Source organism: Malaya genurostris, chromosome 2, assembly GCF_030247185.1.
Source record: "Malaya genurostris strain Urasoe2022 chromosome 2, Malgen_1.1, whole genome shotgun sequence".
NCBI classification, from domain to species: domain Eukaryota; kingdom Metazoa; phylum Arthropoda; class Insecta; order Diptera; family Culicidae; genus Malaya; species Malaya genurostris.
This window is the reverse complement of record NC_080571.1, coordinates 247221635-247233912: the sequence shown is the minus strand read 5'-3', so window position 1 is coordinate 247233912 and position 12278 is coordinate 247221635. Positions and strand designations below refer to the sequence as shown.

Genomic DNA, 12278 nt, shown 5'->3' with positions numbered 1-12278 from the left:
ACTGAACTGTTATGCTTGGTGACAATCAACTAGCTATAGAGTCATAGATTTAGTTTTAACTGTTAGTTTTAATTGTAGTATTAAGCCTAAATGTATCTGTTGATACAAATGATAAGGGGGTGTTTTGTAATATTTACACTAAATTCGAATGGAATTTAGAAAACCTTTTTTCACGCGAAAGAATTGAAATATGATCTATGATCTATGCAAAAACGTAAGAAATTCTTTTAAATTGAGCCCAAAACTGCCTCAATTTGATGGTCAAATCAGTTGATGACTAAGCGAATCAACTTTGACTACGGCGGTCTCCGGTTTTTGGTTCCAGAAGTATCGGAAATAGTAATTACATATTTCAAAATTGCACTTCCTTCATTTTCCCAAAGATGGCTGAAGCGATTGTTATAAAATTAGGCCTAAATGAAGGGTGCTATGGCAATATAATATATCAACAGTCATTCAGAGCAAAGAGGTAAAAAAATGTAATAAAATCTAAATTGGGTTAAAAAATGTTATCATAAATTTTCAATTTTTCATTTGTTGCAATACTTTTATTTCAAACTTGCTATTAAGACCAATTTGATAAGTGCTTCTTTGAACATGGATAAATTACAACAAGAACATCTTCAAGTTTCGGATGAAAATTAGCCATGATAGGGGATACTGGGGCTGGTTGGTCGAGTGTCTTTTCAATAAACAATGTGAATAAACTGTTTCAATGAACAATGCGTCTTATCTCAACACCACCACATTTTAAGGTATTTATGTCTTCGGCACCCCCAAAATCAAGTTTTCCCATCATAAACTTTATTCAATGAATTTTCAAAATTTTCAAATGTTCTATAATTATATTTCAATTATCAAAATACATATTTTTGTCAAAGATCGTATATTTTTATGTTAACAAACTAATAAGTTGTTTGACAAATTAATTACTAAATACTACATATTCAAGCATCAATATCTCAAAATTTTAACAATTTTAACAATGTTTGTAAGTGTGATGAATCCACTATTAGAAAAATTGTAGACAAAACTCAAACTCACTTAAATTTATATGAGAATACACTTTTTAAAAAGGTTATCCTAACATTATTCAATCCGTTATCCGGTTCGATAGTAAATGGTAAAAGACCTTTATCACTACTTTCCGACATGTCAGAGACTTGGGCGATTCGCATTGTTCAGATGCCTAAGCCCGACGCCCGACTGGTAGAAGGTAAAAGTTAAGTTACTAAAAGATTTCTGCTTGCTTAAATGACCCTCTGTGACGTCTCTCCTTTTCCGTTCTATATATTCACATCCTTGCTCTCTCTTGAGTACTATCATTCTATAATTTTCATTTTCTGTTTCTACAAAAATGGTCTCTGGTTAGGTGAGTATCGCATAAAAAGAAAAAAGAAATATTGGCTTAGTCGTCAAACAGAAAGAGTAAAAAAGTTATCCTAATTATTAAATATTGTCAATCTAGTTAAAGGTTCGTATTTCATTTTGATTGGAAGTAACGCTGTATTAGGAGACCTCTGCGTTCTTTTATGTTTCAATACTTTGTGGAAAATTGTTTGTTTTATAACAGAGACTTGCGTTCACCTAAAAGATGATTTCATTTGAGTAGAAAGGCAATGCTACCTACACTGGCGGATGAAAAAACAAACAGCGAGAGCTGAAGTAAGTTGCACAATCTTTTCTACATACTGATATTATATAAAATGGCGAACATTATCTTCTCTCATCAGTAAACGTTTTCATTGATACGTTTGATATGTTTCAAAATTTTTTGAGAATCTCTGCAAACCTACCCCAGGCCCAAGGTTGGTTTGCAGATTTTGATGTGAAACAAATCTTTATTTTGGTAAGTTTGAGAGGTAAAGAGCTTTTACCCCCTAATTTATGCTAGGTGCATATAACCAATTTCACTCGATTTTACGTTTCGTCTTAGACTCATCAGTGCGTAGCAGTTTATGTTGAACTGCTACCTCCGACCTGACGGTTCAACATAAACCGCTAGGCAGACGTAAAGTTAATGCTATTTGCAAAACACTTCTTTGATATTACACTTAAGTGTAATATCAAAACCGACGTCCCGAACGAAACAAGTTTCGGCTTGCTAGCCGTACAGATTTTGGTAAGTTTGAGAGGTAAAGAGCTTTTACCCCCTAATTTATGCTAGGTGCATATAACCAATTTCACTCGATTTTACGTTTCGTCTTAGACTCATCAGTGCGTAGCAGTTTATGTTGAACTGCTACCTCCGACCTGACGGTTCAACATAAACCGCTAGGCAGACGTAAAGTTAATGCTATTTGCAAAACACTTCTTTGATATTACACTTAAGTGTAATATCAAAACCGACGTCCCGAACGAAACAAGTTTCGGCTTGCTAGCCGTACAGATTTTGGTAAGTTTGAGAGGTAAAGAGCTTTTACCCCCTAATTTATGCTAGGTGCATATAACCAATTTCACTCGATTTTACGTTTCGTCTTAGACTCATCAGTGCGTAGCAGTTTATGTTGAACTGCTACCTCCGACCTGACGGTTCAACATAAACCGCTAGGCAGACGTAAAGTTAATGCTATTTGCAAAACACTTCTTTGATATTACACTTAAGTGTAATATCAAAACCGACGTCCCGAACGAAACAAGTTTCGGCTTGCTAGCCGTACAGATTTTGGTAAGTTTGAGAGGTAAAGAGCTTTTACCCCCTAATTTATGCTAGGTGCATATAACCAATTTCACTCGATTTTACGTTTCGTCTTAGACTCATCAGTGCGTAGCAGTTTATGTTGAACTGCTACCTCCGACCTGACGGTTCAACATAAACCGCTAGGCAGACGTAAAGTTAATGCTATTTGCAAAACACTTCTTTGATATTACACTTAAGTGTAATATCAAAACCGACGTCCCGAACGAAACAAGTTTCGGCTTGCTAGCCGTACAGATTTTGGTAAGTTTGAGAGGTAAAGAGCTTTTACCCCCTAATTTATGCTAGGTGCATATAACCAATTTCACTCGATTTTACGTTTCGTCTTAGACTCATCAGTGCGTAGCAGTTTATGTTGAACTGCTACCTCCGACCTGACGGTTCAACATAAACCGCTAGGCAGACGTAAAGTTAATGCTATTTGCAAAACACTTCTTTGATATTACACTTAAGTGTAATATCAAAACCGACGTCCCGAACGAAACAAGTTTCGGCTTGCTAGCCGTACAGATTTTGGTAAGTTTGAGAGGTAAAGAGCTTTTACCCCCTAATTTATGCTAGGTGCATATAACCAATTTCACTCGATTTTACGTTTCGTCTTAGACTCATCAGTGCGTAGCAGTTTATGTTGAACTGCTACCTCCGACCTGACGGTTCAACATAAACCGCTAGGCAGACGTAAAGTTAATGCTATTTGCAAAACACTTCTTTGATATTACACTTAAGTGTAATATCAAAACCGACGTCCCGAACGAAACAAGTTTCGGCTTGCTAGCCGTACAGATTTTGGTAAGTTTGAGAGGTAAAGAGCTTTTACCCCCTAATTTATGCTAGGTGCATATAACCAATTTCACTCGATTTTACGTTTCGTCTTAGACTCATCAGTGCGTAGCAGTTTATGTTGAACTGCTACCTCCGACCTGACGGTTCAACATAAACCGCTAGGCAGACGTAAAGTTAATGCTATTTGTCGGTTTTGATATTACACTTAAGTGTAATATCAAAGAAGTGTTTTGCAAATAGCATTAACTTTACGTCTGCCTAGCGGTTTATGTTGAACCGTCAGGTCGGAGGTAGCAGTTCAACATAAACTGCTACGCACTGATGAGTCTAAGACGAAACGTAAAATCGAGTGAAATTGGTTATATGCACCTAGCATAAATTAGGGGGTAAAAGCTCTTTACCTCTCAAACTTACCAAAATCTGTACGGCTAGCAAGCCGAAACTTGTTTCGTTCGGGACGTCGGTTTTGATATTACACTTAAGTGTAATATCAAAGAAGTGTTTTGCAAATAGCATTAACTTTACGTCTGCCTAGCGGTTTATGTTGAACCGTCAGGTCGGAGGTAGCAGTTCAACATAAACTGCTACGCACTGATGAGTCTAAGACGAAACGTAAAATCGAGTGAAATTGGTTATATGCACCTAGCATAAATTAGGGGGTAAAAGCTCTTTACCTCTCAAACTTACCAAAATCTGTACGGCTAGCAAGCCGAAACTTGTTTCGTTCGGGACGTCGGTTTTGATATTACACTTAAGTGTAATATCAAAGAAGTGTTTTGCAAATAGCATTAACTTTACGTCTGCCTAGCGGTTTATGTTGAACCGTCAGGTCGGAGGTAGCAGTTCAACATAAACTGCTACGCACTGATGAGTCTAAGACGAAACGTAAAATCGAGTGAAATTGGTTATATGCACCTAGCATAAATTAGGGGGTAAAAGCTCTTTACCTCTCAAACTTACCAAAATCTGTACGGCTAGCAAGCCGAAACTTGTTTCGTTCGGGACGTCGGTTTTGATATTACACTTAAGTGTAATATCAAAGAAGTGTTTTGCAAATAGCATTAACTTTACGTCTGCCTAGCGGTTTATGTTGAACCGTCAGGTCGGAGGTAGCAGTTCAACATAAACTGCTACGCACTGATGAGTCTAAGACGAAACGTAAAATCGAGTGAAATCTTTATTTTCTATATAGGGGTGCAAATTAGAAAAATACAAGTGGAAATGTGGTCAGGTTTTAAACACTTACAGCTCAGTATATTTTGTATCAATTATTAATACTATTTCATTATTTGATTGGAAATATTTCTAAGATTCTATTTGAATGTATCAAGCCACGTATTTTCAATTATAAATGATTGAAATTTTGATTAGTAGCGAGCAGTGTCCTATTTTGTCTGCTAAAAATCTCCGGCATATCGGATTTCTCTGCCATAGACGACAGTTTTGAAGGGGTAAGCGATATATCAAAGGGAATGCATTGCTCTGATTGGTCGATCGATACAAAAGCGAAGCTGTTGGAAGTACGCAAATCTATAAATAGAAGCAAAATTATAGCTATCGTTTCAGTCCTACGCGTAGCATGCTAGAGGTAGGTTGTTGCTAGACAGCAAGACAAAAAGTGCCATGACACGATTTGAAGCTTTAATTGGTATGCTCTGATCTTGTGTCATGTAAGCTCGGATGAAATTCCATGTTATGTCGTTTCGCCTGAGAAATTGACAACTACCCCAGGGTTTCGTCGGCTTTAAAACAAACAATTTTCGGTGTTGATTCTCAATCATGATAAATCTAGGCAGACCCTCGTGCAATAGCGGATTCAAAAGTGTGACGATTGATTGAACTGTTTGATTGTAGATCATTAGAAATTTTGATTGCTTTGTTCCACATCAATGGCTCGAACAACCACATGGGGCGGATCTTTGTAGTTTTTTTCTACGCATTTAATTGTTTATAACTTTTTCCCAGATTTTTCTTTGGGAATGGAAAAAAAATTGTATGCGCTCAAAAGTTGTTTATAAGTCTAACCAGAAAGAGAAACTGAAATTCCGAAAAAAAAAACTCAGCCAACTTACCCCTGTCACCCCTACTCTAGTGTATGATTCTGCACATCAAGAGCAACAAAATTAGAGATAGTAACGTTTCTCTTAGAAATATCCGGTATCGAGACCTCTAAATATGAAATTCAAATAACTCAAATTTTTGCTGAATTTCAATTTTAGTTCTTTGAATTCAATAATAATGAATTTATGCAAAGCATTTGCGTAAATAAATACTTGGCGATGTTTCGATCTTGACTAAATTTAGACTAATTGATCATCATTTGTAATGTTCATGTTTATAGAGATATTTTGGTGTACTCTTTGCTATAACAGTGAATAATTTGTAATGGCATTATTTCGAAAGAAAAAAAAAACACAATTTACAAAGGATTTTTATTGAACATAGTTTTTGCTCCATAATAAAAATACTTATATAAATCTTTACAAAATTAAATGTTGTAGAATTACAAATTATTGCACTCAATTATAATATTATACATTGTTAAATTTATGTACTATTTCTTAAAGAAAGACTGCTTTAAAATTGTGTTCAGACCCTTTCCAACATTGCATCAAAACATACAATGGGGGCTCAGTCCATCTGAGCCGAAGGTTATAGATTATTCAATAGCATTTGTAAGTTGTCGAAAAGTCAGAGCTCGGTGTTCCAAAATTTGAGATCACCATTTTTATTGAGTAATGTTTCAATATTTGATTTTTAGCTTTTTCTTACGGCAAACGACCGTAAAAAAGCGGGATATAAATAAACGATATAATATCAATAATTTTAGCTATTTCAAGCAATAATATGTCAAAACAATTTTCTGGAGATCAAATTTAATCTTCTCATAAATCATACACTAAGAATATTTGACTACTGAATTGTTATTCAGTTATTTTCTTTGATTTTGAATATTTTATACAGTATTTAAAAAGGGTAGAAAGTACGATAGGCCCTAGCGAATGAAATAAAAAATAATGTTAGTTTCTCGGCTCACGACTTTCATATACTCAATAACCTATGGCAACAAATATGACCTCGTCGATGGCGTTACAACCTTCCAGATTATATACAAGTTGCTTGATTGATGTATTACACTTTGCTACATTTGCCCAAGGTTATCGTACTATATGGCCTCTTCACGCAACAACGACGAATTAATACTGATTTCAGAATACAATGAATAAAATATAAGATTTTGAATGATTTACGAGAAGTGAAGAGAAACTGTACTAAAATGTAGAACAGCAAACTGCGGGATGTAGTTGTGCCACTTCATGTAATTCATCTTATCGCCATTACTGATTTCAACGTCCAAACGCATTTGAACTGATCCAATCCAAGAACGAGGTAATTCTCGTATAAACCGCGTATCGCCAGTTGACGCAGTCGGGTGCGTTCACGATGAGTCCAACCAAATATGACACTCGATTCTCCACATCTTCCAACAGCAGCTGATCAGCAAGGCTGTTGCACGTCGAATTGCTTAGATATGATCTTCCGCAGATTTGCGAACGGTGTATTGTGCGAGGATGTTTGCGCTGACAATCGCTATTGTACATTGGCGCTACGTAATCCATTGTTGTTCCGTCCTCGTCGTCTTTATATGGGCAGTTAAAAAAAATTGACTGAATTATGACAGGAATAAAATAAAATGGTGTAATACTGAAAAGAATTCGTGAAGTTTATGAACCATAATCAATATGAGACGAAACGCGTCTTGTAATCATGAAAAAACTTTCAATAGTGCTATTGTACCAATAATCATCTCATTAGTAGAGTCACCATGTTATTATGCCGATTATTCGACTTTCAATCAACGAATTTTGATAAAATCTTAAACCTTTGCTTCGGTTCTAAGAAGAAATACCGCAGAAAAAAACAGTTCGACAATTGTGCAAAGATGTTATAGCAATGCGAAAACTCGAAGCCAACGCATCTGTTTTCATCTTACTCTTAGAGTCAATCTATCAAACGGAGGCAGCAGATCTCGTTCTAGCTTATGGTTTTCGTAAATGAGATTACTAATGGAGTTGAAATGAATGAGAGTACCGGTATTATGTTCCCAGTAGAAAATATGTTGTTCCCAGTAGTAAATATGAAATTTTGTCCGGATCTGACTTCCGGTTCCGAAATTATAAGGTTAAGTGTGTATGAATCGAATAATCGATTCAAAATAGCTCTAAACTAAATGCATGATCACCATCACTGACATCCTATACACAATTTATTAAGCAGACATTAGATCGTACTTATAAAATAATCTCATATATATCTACTCGGTAAATAATGGTATAGAATGACAATATGTACCACACCGAAAGAAGAAGAAAACACAAAACAAACGATGCGTGCTTTGTTCTATTTCGTACATGCTATGAAGAAAACGAAACGGTTACAGATATCTGATGCTAGTGTGTAATATTGGTAAAAGACAGTGCTGCGGTTGACAAAAATTTTAGCTATTCTATGATAAGTGCGATTGAAACAATAAACGAATGTCATTGAATTCAAATTTATTTGAAAAAATATGCAATTTTCACAGCCATTGGTGCAGTAATACCGTGCCGGTGGTGTAATGATGTCAATAATAATAATAAAAGTAATAATCCTACTACATGTTTTATGCTGCTGATTAATGCTGTTTAGCTTGACTTACATATGCAGAAGTAACAGAAACGCAGGTTCGCTTCGTTTGTTAGATTTCGTTTAATTGGTTTAATCGAAATTGAGCTCTAGTCTAGGTTTAACTAGGTTAAAAACTGTTCCAATGTGTAGGTTATATTTGTTGCTGCAAGCAAACCAACTTCGGCTATTCCGATCATCTGAATCCGGTTTTGGAAGGATTGGAAATGGTGATTGAAAACTGCAAAAGGGTCTCACTCGCTTTCCTTCAAGATGGCCACATCGATTTTCACAAACTTATAGGTTCAAAGGAAAAGTCTTACAATTTCATACGGAATTCCTAAATTTGTTGTAGATACTACTTCCGGTTCCGGAACTAGAGGGTAAACAGGATTTGTAGAGTTTGTTAGATTAGGTCCGAACAAACTTTCCTTTCTATTCAATGAACAGTTGTTTTAGCGAATTCCACAGTAATATTTATGATGTTATGAGTAATATCGATATGAGAAAGGCATCATTACACCACTAGGTGGATTAAAACAGTTTTTTTTTTCAAAATTATGATTTCATTGTTGAGAATTTGTACAACAAATTTCATTCAAAATACAACCCATCTCTTTCTACAACTTTTATCCTCCTTTTGGGTAATTCCCAACTCACTTTTGCAGAAAAAAAACAGTTTTAATCTATCTGTTGGTGCAATGATGCCTTTTTCATATTACTCATATTCCCATGTGAATCATTTTTTCGCTCTAGATGATGGTTTAAAGTTTTAAGTGCACTTCACCAGGTATTTCCTGATGAAAATCAATAACAGTCTACTGTAACTGTAAAACCTAAGTTCGTGAAAATCGGTTATGCCATCTCTGGGGAAATGAAGTGTGCTGTAGAGTTTGTGACCACCATTGCCGGTACCACCGGAACAGGTAACTGGGAACCGGTACCGCCGAGGTCAATTTGTTAGCGACTTACACATCGAAGCAGCTTTGAGCCAAATTTAGTAGAATTATTGTCGCTCTAAATCACGGTTTAAAATTTTAAACACAATTGACCCTGTAACTCCGGAACCTGAAGTCGGATCCAGATAAAATTCAACAGCAGTCTGATAAAAACCTACTACTACCGTACCTAGTCACTTGAATTTTTTTTTGCTCATTTTGTGGTGTCAAGCAATCTACCTGTTTCATTGTTTTCACTGTGGGCAAATGAGGAACGAATAGGCATAAACATGAACTCGATAACCAAAACTCTCTCCGACCATAATGATAAATAGAGGGTGGCGGTTCTCATTTGAGTTTTCAATTATCACCAGCAAGTTAAAATCGATAATTTCGACTGTTTGAAATGTATTGATACATGTTTCGAAATATTAAAAATGAAAACTGAAAGAAGGAATAATTAATTTATGTTTATTTTGCAATTGATATTTCCGTTATCATGACTGGTTTACTTTTCATCCATTATCTTGAACCAAATCGAATGTTTACACTTAAAGATCGCTCCCTCATTGCATTGTAAGAGATATTTTGTTACTTCAAGAGATAAAATGATGATGGTTAAACTGAACTTCGGTAAAAAGAGAAACGAATGAAGGACGGGATGATGCCCATTCGGGGCGACAGTGAAGGTTGTGTGATAGAATGTGAAGTTTACTGCAGTAGAGTGATTTCAATTGAATTGAATGAAGTTTTACAGCATTGGAAGTGAGTTTAGCTCTGAAATGTTGACCACAATTTCAACTAACTAACAATCAATTTCATGCCATCAACTAACAACAATAAATTTCATGCCGTGTTCCAATAAAACTTTTAAATTATACTGCCTGTAAGATGATAAATAAGTAGAGGGAAATGATCATAAATCAAGCTTTGCTCTCAAACAGTTTGTTACAAAAGAAATGAAATTATTAAGTTTTACACTTTGTTAAGAATTTAATCACAAGTATGTGGGTTTCAGGTTGTGGATATAAATACCTTTATAAACCATCATAACAAGTGGTGTGTGAGTTGTATTTGTCCAGAGGCACATTGGAAATACGTAGGCATTCAAATAGAGTGGTTGTCGTAGCTGAATCAATGCTATATCATTGATGTTTTCGATGGAGTCATAGTTCGGATGTTTCAAGATTCCTTGTATTTCGTAGTTTCGTCTTCTAACGTTTGCCATCAATCGCACAAAGCGCGGGAAGCTACCATCCAAACAGCTAGCCGATGTTATAATCACTAATTCTGTGATAATTGCTCCGACGCATCGGAACTCTATTTCGCCTCCAGCAATCCATCCAATATCAACCTTCAAGCAACAAATAAAAAGAATTTGAATAATATAATTGATCATTTGCAGCAATAAACTTTACCATTGAACCAACAGAATTGCTGACCCCAAGCTGTTTTACAAATTTTGGACATTCAAAAATATTGGTATGAATTCCATTATACATCTGTGCGCTGATTTTATTCAAAGGACAACAAATCAACTTGCTGCTAGAGCAAAATTTCACATGTCCAGCAGATAAGAACTCGGGCCACTCGACGGAACACTTATTAAGGGTAACACAACGACCCGCAACTCCAGCATAATCTTCACATCTGCTACCTTCATGTGTATCCGGATCCGTAAAACTCAGTACACCACTCGTATCCTGGTAATTCGGTAATAATATCGATTTCATCCATTCCACATGCATGGAAGGAAGAGTAGCTAGCATATACTCACCGAATGCACAATCCCTACCCTGTTGGCTTAGGGCAAGCGTTGTGTGATATTTACGATCATTAATATACACATCCTCTGAAACTGGAGCACCTATCATAAGCCGACATGATTCAGGTACCAAAAACACGTCGTTCCCAATACAGAGATGGTCCTTAGCCAATCCCCGTGGAATACTTCGTGAATATGAATTGGGCAGTACACAGTTACTTTGGGAGTAGATTCTAGACTGAATGTTTAGCAACGTTTCATTCGGGTCTAAAACAAAACAAAATCAATAGCATTTCGATCGTTCAAGTCACTTATGAAATTTCTACTGACTCAACGCAATTGGCGCATAGTCATTCGCAAATGTATTTATATCTTCTCGACCGTAACCAAGAACATTTAAAATGGATTGTGTAAACTTCTTTCCGTGCCAAATACATGACGGTGTAAACAGTCGCGGTAAATCTAGGTGCTCGGCCAGTTTCAAAATAGCAATATTATCATAACTGTTTCCTTCGACATAACCAGTAGGAACATGTATTTCAGAGATATTCGCCTTTCTTCCATTCATGTACGTAATATGGATAGGCGCCTCACTGTAAGCAAATCAAAATGAAAAGTTACAAATCCATAAAAAAAATTCAGTAAATACCCTTTGAAGCGACTGCAATCTGCAATGGTTAGTACAGTATTCTCATCTATTATCACTCCAAAACATTTCTCTGGTCGTTCCGAACCCCATCCGATCTCCGCCAACTGATTCGGGGAATCCGTTTCTACCTGTACTCGTGCCAACTCGCTATTATACGAAGTAAATTCAACCGTTTTTTCCGTGATCACTGCATCTTCATATTCCCGGTACTGAACATAACGCAAAGCGCAAAATGTAGCATTGCAGGTGTTCTCTGTAAACAATAGTATCGACAAAGTAGAGCGAAACAAATTCTATTCCCGCGTACCATCCACTAGGGCACCATTCTTCCGCATCGTAGACACTATCCAATCATGGTAGACCGATACTTTGGTGTACACTCCTGGAGCCGCTGTTCCACAAGCCGACCCGAACGAAGTAATGCCAACGATAAAAGGGGTCACCTTAGAATTGTGCATCAATTTTATCTGCAAAGGACCACCCGAGTCACCCTCACAAGTATCCATTTTGTCGTCAACCGCGCACAGATGCTGCTCTTGCAAACCATTTCGAAGCTTCCGCGTTGTCTCATTGGTGTAAAACTGGCTGCACTGTTCATTCGAGATTGGTTTCAGAGCCACCTTTAACAAAATTGGAGTTTTCTCCTGCGCTGTGGAATTTATTAATTAATAAAATGTCTTTAAAAAGATACGAGCTATACACGTACTACGAAGTTGTTTAGGAAATAAAAACATTGTTTTGAGTTAAGGACTACTGAAATGTTGACCTCCGCAAGCAAGC

The 12278-nt window shown here is 36.4% G+C and overlaps 1 protein-coding gene across 1 annotated transcript in view; it reads right to left on the bottom strand.

The window, feature by feature from the left end:
- Window positions 1-5937: 5937 nt before the first annotated feature.
- The window catches only part of LOC131429172 (uncharacterized), a 35528-nt gene continuing 29187 nt past the window's right edge, over window positions 5938-12278 (bottom strand). The window contains exons 17-22 of the mRNA XM_058593220.1: window positions 11806-12147; window positions 11499-11751; window positions 11180-11442; window positions 10503-11116; window positions 10120-10438; window positions 5938-7121 (exon numbers count right to left, since the gene is read on the bottom strand). Of these exons, the coding sequence (XP_058449203.1) occupies window positions 6829-7121; window positions 10120-10438; window positions 10503-11116; window positions 11180-11442; window positions 11499-11751; window positions 11806-12147 (2084 nt within the window). The 3' untranslated portion in view covers window positions 5938-6828. The remainder of the gene's footprint in view (window positions 7122-10119; window positions 10439-10502; window positions 11117-11179; window positions 11443-11498; window positions 11752-11805; window positions 12148-12278) is intronic.